The 22,500-nt window shown below is 48.1% G+C and overlaps 1 protein-coding gene across 1 annotated transcript in view; it reads right to left on the reverse strand.

The window, feature by feature from the left end:
- The window catches only part of LOC311355320 (uncharacterized protein), a 91,140-nt gene that overhangs the window by 48,119 nt on the left and 20,521 nt on the right, over nucleotides 1-22,500 (reverse strand). The window contains exons 3-5 of the mRNA XM_084475077.1: nucleotides 2,578-7,254; nucleotides 870-1,277; nucleotides 182-311 (exon numbers count right to left, since the gene is read on the reverse strand). Coding sequence (XP_084331203.1) covers nucleotides 182-311; nucleotides 870-1,277; nucleotides 2,578-7,254 — 5,215 coding nt within the window. The remainder of the gene's footprint in view (nucleotides 1-181; nucleotides 312-869; nucleotides 1,278-2,577; nucleotides 7,255-22,500) is intronic.

Below are 22,500 nucleotides of genomic sequence, written 5' to 3' on the forward strand. Positions count from 1 at the left end.
GCCAATTAATACAGAATATCCACATACGTAATCAACATTAGGGCCTAGCAGTAAAAGCAGTTCAGCGAATGAACGAAAACACACCAAATCAAACACGCGGACAGCATCCAACCCTAAACAATATCGCACCAAGGCATTTCATATTGTCAACATCCACTATGATTCCAATGTTGGTACTCACAGGGGTATGAGATGTGTCCCCTCCAGCCCAGGCAGTCCAGTCCAATGGGGGTGCTCTGGGAGAAGCAGTGGGCCCTCAGGGGAATTCCCCGAAAATCCTCCAGGGACCCCAAGGTGACTCCTGCTCTGGCCTGCATGAAGGGAAGAGAGGTGGGGGGTGAGTTGGAATCAAGCCTGGTGTCTCAGCAAAGACCCACCAGACGCTACCTCTCAGAAGCGGATGCAGTTCTACATGCATTAATTGAAAAATGACCTACGATACACTGATAAGATAGAAGTGACGTGCAACACACACACACACACACACACACAGTTGACAGACATAAGGTGCCCAGTCTGTGAGCGTGTTCAGCAGCGTAACATGCGATACAGGAGGAGGTGAGGCGGAGGAGCATGCATGTGTGATCTAAGAGGGAGGACTGAAAGAGAAAGCAACAGGAGAAACTAACTGAAGAACCCAACCTATTGGGGCGAGTTTATAATCCCATGAACCCATATCCGTGGCAATGACAGACCCCCCCACGGTGAGGCCAAGAGGTGAAGTGACAGGTGAAGGTGAACAGAGGCGGCGGCGCAGGCAGAACAAGAAGGAAAAGAAGGAGAAGGAAAGTGAAGAGCTATTGGGCGGCGGCCTCCAGAGCAGTGCATTGTTTTCAGTGCTTGGTCTTAGCTTTGTGTCTTCATCTTACTCTGTCCTGGTCTTGGGGGGTCAGCACGTGGTCCAGCTGGCCCAGACTCCCCCGCGCTGCCCGGGCACGTTTGCGCTTGTACCACTTCTCCTCCTCCATCCAGAGGTCGTCCAGGCAGCGGCGGTGTCGGGGGCCTGACCGCGCCCTGTCTGGCCCCGGTCCGGCCCCCGTCCCGCCCCTGTCCGGACCCAGCCGGAGTACGGCCCCGAGCCTGTCTGGGCCCGGCTGGAGCCCCGTCCCGAGGCAGTCGGGACCAGGCCCGAGCGTGGTTCCGACCCTATCTGGGCCTGGCCAGAGCCCAGCCCCGGGCACCCTGGGAGCCGGGGACACGGCCTCCACTTGTTCCCGGGCCTCCGGGAGCCTGCGTTGCCGAACCAGGGCGGGGAGGCGGTTGGGCGTTTGGGGTTCCTTGTGAGTGCACAGTTAATGGGTTAGACGGATCAAACGCAGTGGGTTTATAAATAGACTTTGGTAGTAGTTTAGCTGTGGCAACAGTTAAGTCCACCAGGAAGCACTTCAAAGCTGACTCAGTACCCAGCAGAGAGCTATTCTGGTGCGTCTGGCCTAAATGTCAAACCTAAATGTCTCTCTGTACATCCACAGGAGGTTAGCATTGATTACTAGACATGTCACCGCACGCGCTACGCATATCAAATAACTGCAGCCTGATTGGTAACCCTGATGGTTCCTCCGAGCCGCCACAAGGGGGGGCTAGCTGTCCAGTTATATCCCCTTCTGGCTACAAAAGGAACGTGACCAGCCCTTTAGCGAACTGGCTGGGGGTTGGTACTATGGACACTTGAGAAGACACGACCTGTAGAGACACAGTTGGGACCTGGCGGAGGAGAGAGGGAGCGTTGACCCGGGCTTTTTCTCTGTTGCTTCTCCCCCTCCTCATTATCATTTCTCCCACAGAGGAATGAAAGACTCGTTCTCTCCAATCACAGCTACTCCCTGAGATGTCTGGATTATACAGGCGGCCTTACACTCATGCTCACACGCACCGATTGCCACTCACTCACATGCACGCGGACACTAGTTGTTAGACATGTACACACACACACACACACACACACACACACACATAAATACCATGCTAGAACACATACAAACACAGTCACACACGCAAGTGCACGCAAACGGTCACACACGCACACACACACGAACACGCACACACACACACACACACTCGCACTCACACACACACTCACACACACACACAGCCAAGGCAGGGAGGGCAGACTACAGATGGACAACTTTTTTCCTGACTTTTTTCCGGCTCTAAAGGGGGGCGTAAAAAATTCTTCAACCGGCAGCATGGCACCCCTTCTCTCTCCTGGTTCAGCACTTTTTTGTCTTCTGCACTGATTTATGATGTCACTCCAGAGGCTAAAAGACTGACAGGGCGTTCTATCACAGAGGGCCTGAAACCTTCATGCCCATAGAGGGCTGTAAAGCTAATGGTGACAGACAGCGAGCGCACTGCCTCTCGTCCCAATCAGATTTAGACTTACAATGCAGGCTTTGGTTCTCTGTTTGTCATTGTTTCTGTCACCTTACTGTATATTTTGGATTACTTTGATGTTTACTAGTTGTGCGTGATCACAGCAAAGCTTTCGAAAACACAACATACACTGCAAGGGGTGTTAAATTGAAAATCTGTTAACAATTTGCATTGTACGGGGAGGGAAAGTAAACTCCTTCTTACCTCCATTTCATTGATGGAGCCTATGGTATGGAGGCTGGTGAGGGACTGATTGTCTACGCTGTCCTCGGGTCCCTCCAGAGGGCTGAGGGAGAGGCCCAGGGGCCCGGCGGTGGGCTTGAGGGTTCTGGGCCTCTCAGGAGGGTCTGAGAGGCCGTCCACACTGATTGACTGGCCCAGACGAACCGAGGAGAGGACACTGGCCTTCGCCGAGTGCGGGTAACGGAACACCCTCCGCTGGGCAGCCGGCCTGGGGCTGTTGGGCTTAGGGCTCATGGGTCGCAGAGGGCCCTCCGTCAGGCTGTCCCCGGCCGGAGGGGACGATGGGACTCCGGTAGGCGGGTGGCGTTGGTGGGACAGGCTGACCAGAGCAGACGGGTGGATGGGTGAGTGAGGTCCGTTTATGGGCGTGGCTTCCGAGTCGTCTGAGGATGAGGGTGATGTGATTGGCAAGCCGTTTGCTGCGCATTTCCTCCTCTGGCCCTCGGATTTGCACCCGTGGGGGATATCTGTCGTGTCCCCCTGTGGGACCCCCCTCTTGCAGAGGGGATCGGTGTGGCGGAGGGCCCTGAGTGAGGTGGGGGAACCAGGGATGCTCACCTTGTCCTGAACGGACGAGTCATCAAGGTTCTCCCCACTCCCAGTCCTGCTGGTGTCCCCTTCCGGCACCGAGAGAGCCCTTCTCAGCAGCTCTACCTCTTTGGCCCTCTTTAGCCTCCTCCAGGATTGTCTGGCTCTCCCCAAATCGCCCTCGTTGGCTGAGTTGAGGTGCTCCTCGTTCTCCTTGTCCATGGAGCGAGACTCGAACAGGCTGGAGAGGGACTTGTGGGCTTGGGCGAAGCGCATGCGGATGTTGCTGTTCAGGCTGTCGTTGCTCTTGCTCCTCTTGTAGGCCTGCCCGTCGGCCGACTGCCCCTGCTGGAGGTGGGGCCCGTCCTGGTACTGGGGGCCTCCGTTGGCCTCGCTCGGAGCCCCGTTGCTGGAGAGCTGCTGGACGTGGCGTGTCCTGGGTGTAGGGGGGAAGAAGCCGTAGCTCTCTTCTTCGGACTCGCCCTGTCTCAAAGGACAGGTTTGCGTTACCATCTGGTCAAGGTTGCTGCTTCCCTTAACAAGGGCCTCTTCGTCTGAGTTGTCCTCATGGACACTCTGCTCGGACTCAGGCGTCCTGGAAGGAGCTGACTCTTCTCCTCTTTCAGGTGACTCTCTGGAAGGCTCCTCTGCCTTGGATCCCTTCACGCTCTTGGCTTTTCGGAATGAGGGCATCTTGGCAAAGACAGAAAACTTAGAAGCCTTGTTGGCTGTCGGGCTGCCCTTTGTTTTGCCCTTCTTACTCGTTTTGTCCTCCTCATTGTTACTGCTTTCTGCACCGTAGGATGTGGGGTCATAGGTCATGGTCATGGGTCTGCAGAGCTTCTCTCCGCCGGGCCTCAGAAGAGGAGTGGTGGTTAGGTCATCCACCTCAGCCACTGGGGCGTGACCCTGGGCCTTCATCTCAGCGGTAGTTGAGGGCTCTTCTTCAACCTCATGCTGGCAGCATGAACTCTCGGGAATAGATGGTGTCAGGTTCCCAGATGAGACATTTAAACTCCTCTCCTCTTCTACCGGCCCCATGTCATCCACTTTTGGTGCTTTTACTTGTGAATCCTTCTCGGACACCACTGAGCTGTCCTGACGGTCTGCCTCCAGAATGGGATCTAAGCTTCTGATTGTAGCAATGTCAAGGCATGGGGATGGGTCTTTGGAAATTTGACCCACCTGCGCTGGACATTGGGAACCGCTCTCCTGTGGCTGTCGGCGCTCCTCTGCCAGAAAGTTATCCTCAAAGGACTCTGTGTAGTCAGGTGGCCTGCTCTTGCAATCATTCAGCTCCTCATTGCATTCCTTGTCCATTAGCAGCGCTGGCTCTAACTGTGACACCAAAGGTTCAAGGTCTCTGGCCCTCTGTGTGACTGAGCCTGACCGTTCCCCAACATCCCTGCACCCGCCGTCTATCTGATCAGAGATGTAATGGAGTCTCTTCTCGTTCTGTTCTTCCAGGTCCTCCTCCTGAGCTAGGCCTTCCAGGTCCTCCCCCAGACCGGACACAGCCGAGTCCTCGCTGCTCCAGTAGCGGTCGCAGCACATCGGGGAGGGCAACGCATCAGAAACCTCTCGGAGCTTTTCTGAACACTCCAAAAGGTCAGAGGTCGGGGTTGTTGTGGTGGCCTCGACTGTAATGCAAACTGTGTTCTCAGTGGCATCGGAGCTACTCTGTGTTCCGTTGGAGGACCAGCCAGTGCTCTCCGTTTCGTCTGCTCCTCCTGCTCTGGCCTTTGTGTTGTTGTTGGAGTCGGAGACCGCAGGGAGGGAGGCCGGCGCGTTCCAGGGGGCTGTGGGACTGTTTGGGCTCTCCAGCAGTTTTACACACTGCTCATTTAAACTGCAAATTCTTTCTCTATTGGACAGGGGAACCGGCCCTTGACCCAGACCTGGGTGTTCTCTGCAGTGATACGAATCAGGGTTTAAGACTGAGGATTCTGCAGGACTTTCCTCGACCTCCCAACACACAGTAGAAAGGGCCTCCAGGTGACTGAAACATTCTCTAGCGTTGACGTCAACATCGATGCTCTCACACGCGTCTGCCGTGTCAGTATTGGACAGCGAGGGGTTTTGTAGTCCTAGAACTTCTCTCTGGTCAAAACAAACATAACTCCCTGCAGCCTCTGTGCTCTCCTCCCCTCCCCTGTTGTGTTGTAAAGGGAGAGGGCAGGGTGATTGTGCCTTCCTCCCCTCCCCCTCGGAGCTCTCTGACAGAAGGATGTAGGGACACTCTAGCACCTCCCACTCTGGGGAAACTAACGCCTTATCTATGAGTGGCGGCAGAACTTCCCAACATGCTCCACCTCTGTCAGGCGGTGTCTGATCTGAGCCAGGCCCTGGTAGCACAGAGCATTCCTGGACCTCCTCAAACAGCTCCAGGGAGACGGGCTGATCCCTCCCAGCGGCCTCCTTCTCCAGCCTCTGGGGAGTCGAACACTGGGTTGGATCCGGAACTTGCAAGGGCGACGCCTTGGAGCCCCGGGGGCGTCGGCGTCGGCGTCCGGGTCGCTTCTCCCTGCGCTGCCGGGTGTCGTGAACGGAGGTGGACCCGGGAGCAGCTCTCTGGGGAGCCCGGGGAACAGACCCGGTTAGGTCTGGAGCACCACCGCCGAAAGAGAAAAGGGATTCAGCCTCAGCCAAGAAGGTGATGGAGGAGCCAAGTTCATTGACCGTCCCTGATGCTTTTTTTACCTCTGTTGCGGGGTCAACCACACAGCTGTCAGTAGCATCCGTACAAAGAGAGAGCTGAGGGGGGGAATCCAATTGGGCACTCAGCCTCTCCTCTGTTGGGCTAGAAAAACAACTGTCCAAGTTGTCTGATGAGGAAACAATTTGTGCTTGTGTGTCTAGAATTCCTGTGTTTGTATTTTGTGGTAGAGGGGATTCTGTTGTACCCTGGGCTTTTGTTACCTCTGTAGTGGTACTAGACCAGTTTGTATGATTCGTGTCACCAGGTGTGTGGTGATAGCTGTGTGCCCCTGTCGAGTTCAGGAGGTCAGTCAAATCTCCATCAGATAAATTGCATGTAAAATCACTCTCTCTTTCGTGAATTGGTACACTCTCTGTCCCAATACTCTCAGACAAATCGTGTTGTTCTACGTCAAACACTTCTATGCTATCTATGTCTGCAACGCTTTCATCTATCGTAACCACACATTCGATACCACATTCCTGTTTACACTGGACGTGGCTGTCGGTACATTCCCTGTTGCCTATGTGTGGATCAGCAAAGTTATCTACATAATTAGAGCCGACCGGTTCAATGCTTCCTCGTTCAACATCCTGCTCCCATAGGGCCTGTGTTTCTACATCTGTGCTCTCATGCGTCAGCATGAGAGCACCCCGGCATGAGAGCAACCCGGAATTCTCGAACGTCCCTCTGACGCCGCTCTCTGTCTCGTTTATCTGTACGGCACAGGTATCTGAGCGTCCTACATACTCTGTCCTGGTGTATTGTGGGCTTTCTCTACTCTGCGTGGGCAAGGGGGGCTCAGCGATTAGGGCTGGGGACGTGGCATTTACCTCCGCAGTGCCAACGGCGCTGTCTGCGGCGCTGTCTGCGGCGCTGTCTGTGCCGTGTGGGCTATGTCCATGTGACCCGCACACCTCTGTGCTGCCCAGCGGGGTCTGTGTGACCCTGCAGAGGCTCTGTGACCCGGGCCGGCCGTAGCCGCAGTCCTTCCTGTGTGTCTCTGGATGGGGCTCCGGTTGCACTGTGCTACATTCTCTAAGGGCACGGTGCTGCTGCTGCTGCTGCTGCTGCTGTTTAGAAAGCTCCACAGAGTTCAGCTCAGGGCTTCTCTTCCTGCAGCAGCCGGGAGGACGCGGGTGAGTCCCGGCGGCCTCCTGCTGGTCCTGCTTGGTGGCGTGGACAGACTCCCACTGGCAAGCCCAGCTAGGTCCGGCGTGAGAGCAGCGATCCTCCGCTCTCAGAAGCGTCCCCGGCCCGTCCTGCCGGTCTGGGTGCGGGTCTGAAGGCCCGCGGGTCGGCCATGAGGTCCCCGAGTGCCCTCCCAGGGGGTCCGCGGCGGGGTGGGGCCCTTCTCCTCCCGGGCCCAGTCCGTGTACGCTGTGGCGGGAGTCTTCAAGAGCTTCTTGAGTCTGTGGGTGAGGGACAAGGGGAGGAGGGTGGGGGTGAGTAAGATTAAAGTCAATCAAAGGACATTAGGAGTGTGTGTGTGTGTGTGTGTGTATGTGTGCATGTGTCTGTGTGTGTGTGTGTGTGTGTGTGTGTGTGTGTGTGTGTGTGTGTGTGTGTGTGTGTGTGTCTTAAGGGGATTAGCCTAATACTGATCAAGTCTGATAAAGGTGATCCTATGCAAAGTCAGATTTCATGACTTTGAGAATGGTACTAATTGAAACAGAAATGCTGTGTTGGAAGTTAGAGCCAACTATGACTACTCTATCAATCTGTGTGTTGTGTACTGTGTTGTTTACTGTGTACTCAAACAACACAGTTTAATACTGAATAATAATCAGTATTTTCATATAAGAACTTTAGAAACTTTCTAAATGTTGTACATGTACGTCTTTTCAGATAATAAAATAACATTTGGAAGCAAGGCACGCATGCACCCATGCACCCGCACACACACACACACACACACACACACACACACTTTGTGGTCATGCACTTTGTGTAGATAGTTGGGAGAAGAAAGAACACATCGCACTAAAGACAACCACTTGAAGAAAAGCTCTACTTACTCTCCAGTGCCGCAGCACATGAGTTGTATCCACCACCAGCCCACAGACACGAGCCGCGACCCAACTTAACACTCCTCCCATGATGTGCACACACACATATTCCCCTTCTGACTCCAGCTATATTATGCCATGGCACGACACAGCTACTCAACATTGGCCCCTAACTCCTTCCTCGTGGATGAGCCCCTCCACTTGTCTTCTGCCTGGAATCCATGCTTCCTGGCGGACTGGGCTAATCCAGGGAGACCCGCATTAGTATCAGTGTCTTCAGAGTAACAGGTCGGAAGCCACCGCTATTCATTTTGTTGACACAGAACCGCCAAGAAAGACAAGCATTGTCCCACTGAGAGGGAGAGAGAGAGAGCACCCGGTCAAGCTAGGTCTTAATGTGGTCTTAATGAGAGACAGGTACACATCTCTCTCTCTCTCTCTCTCTCTCTCTCTCTCTCTCTCTCTCTCTCTCTCTCTCTCTCTCTCTCTCTCTCGTTAAGTAGCCCTGCTTTAAATAAAGATCTTCTGTTAGCCATGTGAGCACACGACAACAGGACAGGCCTTCCTAGAGCAGAGATACGCTTCGGTTCACAGAATCAACCCGTGGTTCTATTCCGGACACATGCATGTCAACTGTGTATGGGGCAAATACCAAAAATGTTCAAATATTAAAAGGAAGCATAATATTTTTGCCGTGTTTGGTGTTCCGATTCGATTTTGGGTGGTACAAAAAAAAGGTCTATTTGATCAAAAGGGTGACAAAAGGGTTAATTCTCTTTAGCTCATTTAAGTCCTTCGATCTGGATTTTAGTCGCACGCACACAGACACACACACACACACACACACACACGCATGCACACACGCACACACACAAACGTACACACTCAAATGCTGCACAATTAGCCCCCCATCAACCTCATTGTCATCCCACAACTTCATAGAAGGAACAGATAAAGAACGTTGGTATTTCAAGGAATGGAAGATGAGCAGGTGGCCTTTCATTCAATGAACACATCTGAAGAGAATGTGTTCATTCTCGATTTCTCCGGTTTTCCTTGTTCTACCATCTACTTACACACACATCCTAGGCAAGGTGTCAGAAAACGATTGTCTGCTTTTGTTTTGAATACACAGGTGACCTCTTCTCATAAGACATTGCGGACAACATGTTACGTCTCTCCTGAGCCATTTTGGCTGAGTGGGTGGTCCTCTACACACCATAGACGTAGACCATCACCGTAAGAAGACAAGTCACAGGCGACGCCCCCCAACCACACCTCAAGGTATGTGAGGAGGAGACTGTTCGATTAGAGGAAACCTTTTGGGCCAGGACCCTGGAGAAGATCGTTCATTGGGTGTCTGCACGCTGTTTTCGAGCTAGCCTAGCGAGGTTGAGTGCCTTAAGGGAGATTAAGGGCTTAGCAGCACAGCCACAGGCCTGCTGGTGAGAAGGAAGAGCCCCTTAATGGATGAGGACAGATGGTCTGTGCTACTGTGTTTTCTGTAAATGGGAATGGATGAAAGAAAAGACATGATATCCTACTTCACACCATGGGCCGTCTGTCTGGAGGGAGACCACCCAAAACATCGATGGAGAGGGGGGTCGGAAATGTTACGCTTCTGTAGGGTCGAGGGGCTGCACTAAACACTGCACTCATGCTGATATGCCCATAAGAATGACCAATATATTTAAACTGCAATTCAAGTATTTTCTCATTGGAACTGCAATAGGGATCTTTGAAGACAAATGAAAAGTAATTAAAAGTTATCATAACACATTTCGTAATAATCACTTTTCATCATCATATATGTAATACTAAATGTTTTAAGTAAATACACTAGGCAGGAAGGTATGGAGACATTCTTTGAGTAGACTATAAGACAAATTGTATTAAATGTTCCTCCAGCACTTTAGGGTTATATAGTTGTGTGGCCAGCACCCCCTGCAGGCATTTAGTACAACTGTACAACTGACAGGTCTGGTCAGAGACCTGAGTCATTCAACAACAGATAGGATTTTGTGCGGCTAGCGGACTGTGGCACACTCCTATGCAAAGCAGACCGCTTGTTTGTCTCCTTAATTCCCAAATGTGTAATTATTTGGAATGAAACAGACTGGAATGGGCCGTTCTAACCATTGATGCAGACTTTGTTATGGTTTTGGTTTCCTGGAGAAAAAAATACTACCAAATAAGGTGAACAGGGGGTGAAGGTAGACCCTCATTTATACTTGCCAGTTAAACCTAATGTGTGGACTATAAATAGATTTCACAGTGCCTCACTAGTTAAACCAGCAAATAGACCACATGCACCACAACAGCTGTGGAACCACTTTGTTTTGACAGTGTTAAATTGAACAACAATGTGCTGTTATTTAAACAGACTAAATGGACTGCATGTGTATCTATATCTTCTATTTATCTCTTTCTATGTTTTACCGGTGGCCACTCAAGGCCCTATGCAACTTATGCATCAAATTCACCCATTCACACACACACAGCGATGTCCACCAGGCAATGCAACAGCCAGTTTGCTGTGAGCAGTTAGGGTTAGGTTTCCTGCTCAGGGACACCTCAACACCGAGTTAGGAGGAGCCAGGGATTCAGCCAGACCAGTCACCAGACTGCCCAGCTATGCCTCCTGAGCCAATGGCGGCGTCTTAATTAACTTTGCCACATCTTAATTAGGATTAATTGTGACATGGAAATACCCTTGAGGGATATTCCCACACATTAGCAAGTAGTTTTTTAAGTTTTTTTGCTTGAAAACCTTTCCATGTTCACCATAAGCATTCAGATAAACACCTGTTACCACGGTGGTGTGTCCCCATGTGTCTGGAGTACCACATTACAGCGGAGGAGTAGGGGTGCAAGACTGTACCAAGACACCTGAGAGTCATGAGCCTCAAGCTGCCCTGGTCTCAGGTTCAAGTCCACTAGGTTGCATGACATTCTTGGTCTGCCACAGAGTATTATTGTATGATAATACTGTATCCATTGCTTTATTTTATCTGCATGCAATCAGAACTATAGATATCTCCCGAGGACATTGCGTGATATGTCGCCATATTAATATTTCCACATTGAATCACATGCTCCACTCCTTCACCCTGGTATGTTGCCTAGCAACACCATCAATAAGAGGACTCTTCTCCCCGTCAACACCAACAGAACAAGCTTCTTTCCTTCTTTCAATATGGCAGAGCTATTCTGGGATTCAGAAAACCCTTCTGAAACCCTTACAGACACTTTTTTATTGTTTACAACTGCTGGCCAAGTTTGTGTTCGATGTTAATGGACAATTAGGCAGATCCCTGCTACCAGCCACATGATTAGTTGAAAAAAATATGAAGCGAAAGAACAGATTTGAGCTTTTCTGCAATCAGACTTTCGATATTAATCTATAGTTGGATTTGTGTGACTAGGCCGAACCAGACCCTTCCCTTCAGGTGAACCCTGACCCCAAAACTGTACTGCCCACCGTACCTCATGAAGAGCCTCGACCCTCTCTGGCACCCCCCACCTCTTTAAAAACATTTACACAACTACTCATTCCTACTCCATGTGTGTTGCCTGTTCCTGCTATGTGCAGTAGGTAAGGGTGACTTAAGGAAGCCACGAATGCTTTCTGTATTCATGTTGTTTAATCATTATATTCGTTACATAATGCATCATGAGCTCTGTAATGTCATACAATGTGATATATTGTGTTGGCGTAGGCTGTGTGTGCCAATCACACAGCTTACACCAACACATTTAGGTAAGGACAGACACATTACAAAGTCAGTAAAAGACAACCACTCACAACCACCACAAACTACTTGAGAAATTGACAAATCTTCAATTACCACAGGTAACATGACAGGTATTGGTGCAGGGGTGTTGCCAAAGTTGTTATGGAGACAACTTGTGGAACTTGTTATTGTGTTCAATCGCAATTTAGAATATTTAAAGGACTGATGTTTGTCTGGAGGAGACAGACACAACTGTAGATGTGAGTTTTCTTTAATGTAGGCAGACAGACAGACAGACAGACAGACAGACAGACAGACAGAGAGACAAGACTGTGCAAACACAAAACACAATAGATTCTCAGCAGACACAAGGGATTATACCAACGGTATTTAAAGATTGCAAGGTTACTGCACGCATGTGTTCATCTGTGTTTGTGGTCTAGCTGGGTCATGCTACCATGGCTACCCGGAGGCTGCAAGGTGTGAAATTCATCATCCAATGAGTCATGGGAGTTGGGGAAAAGACTAGCAAACACACACACACACACACACACACACACACACACGCATACAGTGCAGACACATACACACACACACACACACACACACACACACACACACACACACACACACACACACACACACACACATAAGCACAAACTTTGACAGTAAGTTTTACAGAACATAAACAGGTCTTGCCAGTTTTCAGATTAACAGACCTGGGGATTTAGTTATGTCTCTAAAGTCCCAGTACTGTACTTTGATCAATCCAATCTAAGAAGTGTAGGAATTTGGTTTATCTGGTGGCAGAGATGAGCCTTACTACCAAAGAACCTAACAAAGAAGCAACCATGTCCATGTCTCTTTTAAGAACGTACAAGTATTTTCTATTAATTAGCATTTAACAATTACAAAACAAACTAATCTTTGTTAGAGGATTAATCTTCATTTGTCTTATTGGTTTTTATTGTCTTAGGTTGACATTATGTAACGGAATAATGTACAGCGAGCCAGTCATTATCTCGCTTATACAGGGAAACTTACTAAAGAAATCAATAATTTGATGTGTGATATAACCAGAAAAAATGATTCTATTATTTCTGCAGAAAGAAATTGTACTTTCGATTCTACAGTTGGAATTAGCGTCAATAACCATGGACTGTTATACAGAAATAACAGACCTCTGATTGCCCTAATTGATCAATCAGTATTAAGGATTCAAGAAAGTGGTCTAATAAGTTGCTTAATAACTCTTCCTTCCTTCGTATTTGTATCAAAGGCTTAATCCGAGTGGATATGAAATCGTGGAACGAGGAAGAAAGGACCTTGCCTAATCTGTCATCCTGTTTCCATATCTGCTCGTTTGTGTCTCCAAGGTACCCTTGCTCATTGCCGTAACTACTCACTACAGTGAACATGGCCATATCGAGGGCCAAACACAGTGATAGATGATACTCTTTAAACGGATATCCAATGGGACCACGGTGTGCCAAAAGGATGTCCCATGTAGAACCAGCAGATCAAAACTGCTGAGCTTCAGCGGAGAGGCTCAGAGCGCGGAAAACCTAAAAAACACACCGGGCCGATGATGCCACATCCTCACGCACGTTTTAAAACCATCTATTCCTCCTCTGACACACACTAACCCACAAACCCACAGACACACAAACACACGGGCGAGCCGACAAACAGTCATTTGCAAAACAAATGTTTGCCTACGGTTAGCGGGAGCTGTTGTTTCCTTCTGTTTCACTCCACTTGAATCCGCTCAGAGACACAGGTAGGACGCAGTTTGGTGTGAATCCAGGAACATATATTACATATGATTAGGGCAGAGACAGCCCTGTCAGAGCCAGTGTGGATCACTGTGGTTGGAAATCCCAGTCCAGCCACAGCCATGGATTTTGTACCATTGTGTCATTTGAGTCTTGTCCCACACACACACACACACACACACACACACACACATACAGACACCCCCACACACACACACACACACACACACACACACACACACACACACACACACACACACACACACACACAGTCACATTTTGGCTCAGCCACTCTCACACATGTGCAATTACACACACACACACACACACACACACAAACAATGATAAACGGATGAAACTCACAGCCAGTTCTCAATCTGTAAGGTCAGCAATGTACAATACAAGCATAGATCCTATCAGCATCTCCTTATGCTCGCTTTCTCACAGTCTGTCGCTCTCTCCATCTCTCTATCTTTCTCTCTCTCTTTCACTCTAAACCAATGCCTTCTTTCACTCAAAGTTTCTTCCCAAGATGGCTGTAAACAAACGTAGCACATCATTGACTCTACATAGATCGTACCACAGCAAATTGGGCCGCTGATGTCTGTAGTACTACCACGTTACTGTAGTGTGTAGTACTACCAAGTTACTGTAGTGTGTAGTACTACCAAGTTATTGTAGTGTGTAATACTACCAAATGACTGTAGTGTGTAGTACCACCAAGTTACTTTAGTGTCTGTAGTACTGCCAAGTTACCTTAGTGTGTGTAGTACTACCAAGTTACTATAGTGTGTAGTACTACGAAGTTACTGTAGTGTCTGTAGTGCTACCAAGTTACTGCAGTGTGTAGTACTACCAAGTTACTGTAGTACTACCAAGTTACTGTCATGTGTAGTACCATCAAGTTACTGTAGTCTGTAATACTATCAAGTTACTGTAGTGTCTGTAGTACTACCAAGTTGCTGTAGTGTGTAGTAGTACTACCAAGTTACTGTAGTGTGAGGTACTACCAAGTTACTGTAGGACTACAAAGTTACTGTAGTGTGTAGTCCTACCAAGTTACTGTAGTCTGTAGAACTACCAAGTTACTGTAGTGTCTGTAGTACTACCAAGTTACTGTAGTGTGTGTAGTACTACCAAGTTACTGTAGTGTGTAGTACTACCAGGTTACTGTAGTGTGTGTAGTACTATCAAGTTACTGTAGTGTGTGTAGTACTACAAAGTTACTGTAGTGTGTAGTACTACAAAGTTACTGTAGTGTGTAGTACTACAAACTTACTGTAGTGTGTAGTACTACCAAGTGTCTGTTGTGTCTGTTCTGACACAGGCCATTGGAGAAAGTCACAAGTTATAGCAACACGCTAACTATCTATCGCTGTAAAAATGACAATCATTGACAAACAACTTGTCTCCTACACCGGTCGTCCAAGTTACATGTACTCACACGTACGCGAACAACCCTACCCCGCACTCACAGCACTGGAAGCATAGTTAAGTAGTAGTTAAATAGTAAATACAAACAACAGCATTACTACTGCACAATCAATAGACTCACGCACCCACACAGACACACGCACAAGTGCCATACCTGTTAAACCACAGAGCCGAGATCCTGCCAACTTTCTGGTAAGATGGTTGAATCCTTTTGTCTTTGATCAGGTTGCTTTCTGTTCTCTCCTATCCTCTCTCTCTGTCCCTCTCTCTTCCTCTCTCTCCCTCTCTCTCTCCCTCTCTGTCTCTCTCTCTCTGGTGACAGTACAGGCATTGGCTTGCGGTCCAAATGGCTCATTGTGCCAACGGCTTGTCATCATGGGGAGTGTGAAGGAGAAGGAGGAGGTGGAGGAAGAGGAGGAGAGGAGGAGAGGAGGGAGGTGGTGGGGGGGGGGGGGGGGGCTGCTGTGTGAGTTTACGTAGGCACACCTCCCACAGGCTCCATCAGAAGGAACAGTAAGTGGGTGTCCGGCTCTCTGTTCCATAGGAGTCAGCTCAGAAATCTGGCCAGGGACCCCTCTGCTGAGGGGCCCCGAGGGGACCGCCAGCCATTGTACCCAAGGGGACCCTCTATGCCCCCCCCACCACCCCTAAAGAAAACAACCGTGCATGCACACATGAAAGTACGCACATGCTTTTGTATGTACGTACTTGCAAATGCACAAGCACACACATATGTGTGAAGGAGAACAAAAGACCCTGTCTCCCTTCCTCTCACTTTCCCTTTTCCTCCCTCTCTCTCTCCCTCTTTCTCTCTCTCTCGCTCTCTCTCGGTCTCTCTCCTCCCACGGACACATTGACTGTGCAGTTTTGTTGGCTCCTGTCTGGGCAGTGCTGTTGCCGTCCCTACCGGAGATGCCCCTCCCCCCCCCCCCCCCCCCCCAATCCAACCTCCCTTGATCACAAGCACGCACGCACGCACACACACACACACACACACACACACACACACACACACACACACACACACACACACACACACACACACACACACACACACGAAATCTTACACAGAAATCTCAATAATACCTCAAGTATAGGATCAATGCGGCTCTATTCATATAGCAGTCTAAGTAGATATCATTCATTATGAACACATTAATAAATTTGTCTACTCTGTATAATTAAATTCTCTAGAAGGAGGAGCCAAATTACATTTCTATTCATAACTTAAAACAAAAACATAATACAATAGCAAAATTATTACAATTATTAAACATTCACACACAAAGGCAAAAACCAGCAGAGTCTCCACATCCATAGTATGTTGAGCACATTTGGCTGTTGTTCTGGAAAGAATCTGTTAACACAGACATTTTCTGTTATCTACAACCATAGTAAGATAACAGCATAAATAGTCAACATTTAATTCAAATCAAAAAGAGAATATGCAATAAATATGAGTGATTACAATGTAGATTACACATTTATTGATTACAATGTGTGTAGCCTGGGCGACACTGATTCTGCTATATCTATATTAATAGATAAGACTACTACACACGTACAAAGGTATGCTGTCTGCAGCAGAAGAGGACCCCAGACAAACACACACACACACACACACACACACACACACACACACACACACACACACACACACACACACACACACACCTCACCTCTAGCAGTTGCTGACACTTGGCTTAGCTGGGGAAGTGGGCAAGCCAGGTTAATGTGGGCTGCTCTTCTTTATCTTTTTCTGTCTTTCTCTCTTCCTCTCTCTGTCTATCTCTGTCTCTGTCCGTCTCTCTCTCTCGCTCTCTCTCTCTCCAAGGCCATCCCTTACTTGATTCTGAACCCAATGAGACGGAAGGAAAGAGATTGTGGTGGTGGTGGTGGTGGTGGTGGTAGGGTGTGTGTGTGTTTGCGCATATGTGTGTTCATGTGTGTAAGTGCATTCATGCATGCATGTACGTGTGTGTGTGTGTGTGTGTGTGTGTGTGTGTGTGTGTGTGTGTGTGTGTGTTGGTTTTGAGAATTTGATCTCCCTGGGCGGAAAGCGCTGTTAATAAGTGGTCCTTTATACACACGTCAAGGGTAGGGGGATACGGACCCTGTGTGTGTGCGTGTGTCTGTCCGTCCATCAAGACCAGTAGCACAATCTGGCTCCCCAGAGCTCAAAGGTCAACTGTGGACACCCCTCCCCCCAACCCCACCCCACCCAGGTACCGCTCAACCTTCATCCCTCTTCTATTCCGATTGGTTGGACCGGGGGTCCAGTGGGGGTGATCTTTTGGTTCATCTTTGTTTTTTTATTTACTGTGCTGATCCCACACAGGAAGCAGCATGGAGCAGAGGGACAGGGACATCTAGGGTTACAGAAGCCGGCTCCCTTTGCTTTACACTCAATTATTCATGATGCCGGCGCTCGCACACATATGTCCGCAGCACGCCTGGCCTTTCTGGGGGCCTGTGGTGCTGGTGGGCACTTGGCTGGGGGGTCGTGATGACACACGCACACACGCACACACACACACACACGCACTAACAATTTGTTCACTATTACTTTCTCCATCATCTTTCTTCCAAAGATCCAATTGTTCAAAATAATATAAATGGATTATCAAAAACGTTACATAAACCTCTGCAGGATCCAACAAAAATGTTATTGCTGCCTTTCAAAATGACTGCACTAGATTCCAGTCTTGTCGTAATGGATTCTATTCAGAAAGTCCCTTCTTACCAAACATCGGCGATGCTGAAATTAAATATGGAAAAGCCTGTAAGGACACAGGTGAATCGGTGAACACACAATGAAAAAGGGGTCATGTTAAATACGCTGAACCAGGCTTTCAACTCCACAAAAAGAAGAATTGAATTGAAGAATTGATTTCAACTGCCACTGATGTCAGTTATACTCCTGCTATAAATCTGATCTCCCACACACCTGGAAACAGTGGAAACAATACTGATACAATACAGTCCTTCTCTGCCTAATCATGTTCCAGCTTTAATGAGAATGGTTGCTTAGGACTGGGCAATGAACAAGGCTTTGTCCTGCGATTCCTAACATTGACCGGTGCGGCTTGGCAATGGCTACTTGGATCGCAAAAAGATATTCTTGTTTGTTTTTGTAACAAAGAGCATCCACAAACACACACACACACGCCGTGTGTATGTGCTATTGTGCAATTGTGTGCTACATATGCTATTGTCCATGGATGCAGCTCAAGCCATGCTCTGGATTCATTAAAGGAATGGATAAGAGTATTTAACCAATATCCTGTGGTCACCTCAGCGTCGCATCACGACAATAAGAGGAATTCTCCAGAGATGACACATGGCACATTCAAATTAAACCGCTGAGGTTATGGGGAAAGTATTGACTCATGGAACATTTCAACTGCATCCAATTTCTCTCTGCAATGACAAACTGATTCAGTTTACAGGAAGCATAGGGGCCTAAATGGAAGTGGATTGATGCTGTAATTATGCCAAGCCATCCACTCCTTTATAATGGAAAAGCAACAGTTGGCTCGGGGTCTCAACTTTTTCCGACAGCGAGAGACAATGAGGGTCTTTCTTGGCGTCTCTGGGGGCGAGTGTGATGTCAGTCAACGTGACAATGTAAAGCAGCAGATTTCTTGAAAAGGTCAACATTTGCCGCTGTATCTGCCCGAGTTCATTTTCCCTGTGCTAACTGTCCATAGAGCTTGCCGCTCCCAAACAAAGACATCCATTCACTCGTCCACGGTTACAATGCTGAAGGGGCAAATTCATTAAAATTGTCCTCGGAGGAACTGAGCAATAATACAAAAAACAATAGCATGAAAGCACTCTGTCAAATGCAAGGATCATTTTGACCAATAACAAACGTTGAGGAAGTCACTCAGAACATCATTACAGTATGAAAGGGCCGGTTCAGGCTCCCTTCATCATTCCCAGTGCCGTTTGAGATCCCAGGGTTGAATTTCTGGGCTCTTTGTGTCCCATACAATCGTTTGCCCAGTTCGACGGCAACTTTGGAGAACCAGATAGCAAACCACCGCGGCAGCAACTACCGCTCAGCTGGGGCTCCACCACCACATATCTCTGCTAATTTCCCATGGTGGAGCAATTCCCATTGCTCATCTCCCAGGGGCTGGCAAGACAAAAGAAGCAGATAACCAAATCTGCAAGAGACATAACTACTTAAGCAATTCCAAAATAAACAATTCATCCTGAAATACACACAGTGATGAATCAAGAATTCCCCCGAATTTCTCGATAAGGAACTACTATCATGGTGCCCTTGCGCAAGGCAGTAACCGGTATATGAACGTCATGCTGCCAGAACCTATACCAGTGGGTGCGCCACCTAGCTAGACTCCAGGTACTGAGATATGGCTGGTGGAGGCAGGCTGGTGGTGCCCCTGAGCCATGGTGTGCGTCTTCCCCCACGACAACAACCGGGCTAGTCTTCCCTCCGAGGGAGACTGCCATGGTAACCCAGCACAAAGAGGAGGGAAGTGTGAAAGGAAGCCCCAGAGATATGAGGCTGGAATACTAATGGCCACAACTTTATGTGGGAAAAAGACAAATCTGTGTGTTCGAATCCCCGCAGGATTGTATTATCTTGGCCGGCACTTCCTGTTGGCCGTGCCTCATCACACACCAGAGACGCACGATAGTCTCAGTATTGCTAAACAAGAAACACACTCTCAACATCTTTTTTTGTTTACTTGTCCAAGTCGAAAGCAAAGAGTGGTTTTACGGGACAGATTTGAACAATCAACCACAAGAAATAAAAGATTACCCACATACTGGCAATAGCTCTTAAATATTCTTAGTTATTTGAACTGGAAATCTCTTTTTCCCACCCTGCTCCATGGGCCATAATACACCTCTACACCACAGCTTGTGAGCTGTAAAGCTACCAAAACAAATGTGGTCTTTTTGATGTATGCTGTGATGTTTTGCTGTATGTGGGCAAAAAACACTTAGTAGGCAGAAAATGGTCTGGTTGGTACCTGAGTTTCTAATTTAAACTACTTGGCTGTATGGGAGATCAAAATGGAGAAACACTTGCTTTTGAACCCTCCCAATAACTGTAACTTCAGAAACAAATTATACTAAAGCAACTGACTGTACTTACATAGCCCGGTTATGTTAATATTAGGTAAAAGTAATAATTGTAATGTTCATGTAAACATACTGAATGATATTCAGATGGTACAAAATACTAAATGCATTCACACAGGAATATCTGACGCAATAAAATCTGTGCAACGATAAACGTTGGCTGTAAACCAAGTGCAACATTCTTTGTTAAATAATTCTTCTGAACCAAATCCAGAAAAAAAGATGTCTATCTTACTGATCTGAGGCCAGGGAAACAAGCGTGGTCATCCATCAAGTACAACAGGTGATAAAAACCAACCAGGGGTCTAACAGCCCAATCGTCTATCCGACCAGAACCATTAAGGCTCTGCCAGGACCCATCAGACGTTCTGGAGCCCACATAGATGTTTTAATGAATCCCTCCCTGCTTAACAATATGCCCCGTGTGAACCCCAGGGGCCATCGACGGCCCCAGTACCACCGGCCCCCGCCGCCGGGGCCACGCAGGAACGGTTTAATTACTCCACGGTGTGAGCAGCCATATCGTTGCTTCTCAATTATTTGCCATGGCAGCCCGACTGACAGCCCGCCGGCATGGGTCTGAGAGAGCCCTGCTCCCCTGAGCCCTCTCTCACCGCCGAGTCATATTTAATAACCCCCCGTAAGACACAAAGTGTGCAAGAAAGTGACCAGAGAGATGAAGATACAGCATGGGTTTCTCCTCGCTGTGGGAACAGATTCACCGTGGTGACACACGCCAGTAGGGTAGAGAGATCTGCTCACATGTAAGGTTTACGTTGAAGACCAGCCAATCTTGGTGCGTTTTATTACAGCAAATTGATATGAAGGTTTATGTGAATATTTTAATCCAATATACGATATACCTTTAAACACCTGTACTTTTAGCCATTGAGCTAGTTTCTCTGTCAGAATCTCTTGGAGTAATTTGGCAACCAAGCCGGTGTTGACTTAAGGCAATCTGTCAAGGCATTCTCTTTCTTTATTCCTCTGTAGGAAGGGGAGGCAGGAGAGCAGTGTTAGATTACTTGAATCACCAGTGTGGAGCTGCAGCTACTATACACAACGTACTGGGAATTTAACTCAATTGAAGAACAGCTCTGGTTATGATGTGTAATTATTAATAACGTTTTTAATTCATTTTCAATGAGAGGGTCAAGAGAATGGTAAAATACCTCTTGGCCTTTACTGGAAATTCGGGCCGGATTCACGTGCTCTTTCCATTAATTCATATGCTCTCTCCATTATCCCGCTCTGTGTCGAGTTAGGGCCAGATCAAAACACAGCTTTCATCCTGCTGCAGCAGACAACACAGGCTTCCAGTATGCCCTTCTAATCAAAGACAGGTGTTGTTAGGGTTCTTAATGTAAGGATCTTAAGCTGATGCTGCACAAGCCTAAATATTGCACTTATTGCATAACTGAATCTTACAAATCATATATTTTTTCATATATTGTCATTTTCTATTTGTGTTTTGTGCTAATATGATATCAACACATAAATCCAGCCATCAATCTAGCATGGAAAGGATCAATGGAAATCCCTTCCCTCCAACATCGTTGTGCACTCTAAAGGGAGTGCGTGTAGCCAGAAGAGGTATTTGGTAATAGCGGGAACTACAACCCCACCCTTAAAAGAAAACGTCTCAGATTGTAGCGTGCCCAAGGAGCGAGGAATTTAAGCTAACCAAATGCAAGCTGCAAAGTGACCGGCCCAGCAGAACTGCGGTTAAGCTGGGCAAACCACAAGGTGTGTAGGGGTGTGTGTGCAATATCCTTAAGCGCTGTTATGTTTAATAAATGTCAAGGAATGGCGGTTAAAACTTGAAAAACTAACTGGGCAAGGTCAGCTCCATGGCGCCAGCTCAAAATAAATAGCATTTTTAACATCATTTCCACTTTGAAAAAAGGACGAACAAATGAACAAAAAAAAGGTTTCCAACCTCAAATTGGGAAATAATACTTGTGCAGCAGTTCAGATCCCCAAGCATAGAATATTAAAATGAGGACAATTACAAATAGTCGGTCCAACAGTGGGTTTCTGCACCGGGGTGAGTGAGATACACTCACACACGCACACGCACACACACACACACACACACACACACACACAGAAAGAGAGCGCTCCACTATGGTTGGGCTCCCTGTGGACTCGGCTGAGGGGTGGAGAACACATGCTGAATTCCAGCGCTTGGCTCAGCTCTGCTCAGCCCACATACCTCGGCCCTGAATCATGTTCAACACGCTCACCATCAGACCCAGATCTCTCCCGCAAACCCAAGTGCTGAAGATTTAGCCCCGTGGTTGGTGCATGCCACACGCTGTAAATCAGCTCTAATTATTCCAAGGCATTCCATACTGGCTTAATCTGGGATGTGCCATGATCCATTTATCAGTGTGTTCATCCATCCATCCATCCATCCATCTACCCTCCCACCCATCCTTTCACCGTTGTGTTTGGCTACAGGTGAGAAGACTGTGCTCCTGCTGACGTGGATGCTGTTCCTGTAAATCTCTCCAATAGCCCTCAGGTTGAGCATGATGTGAAAGCATCTCTCTACTAATCAGGCACACCCGTTGTCTGGTTGA

The sequence above is a fragment of the Micromesistius poutassou genome (genome assembly GCF_964030765.1).
Source record: "Micromesistius poutassou genome assembly, chromosome: 11".
NCBI classification, from domain to species: domain Eukaryota; kingdom Metazoa; phylum Chordata; class Actinopteri; order Gadiformes; family Gadidae; genus Micromesistius; species Micromesistius poutassou.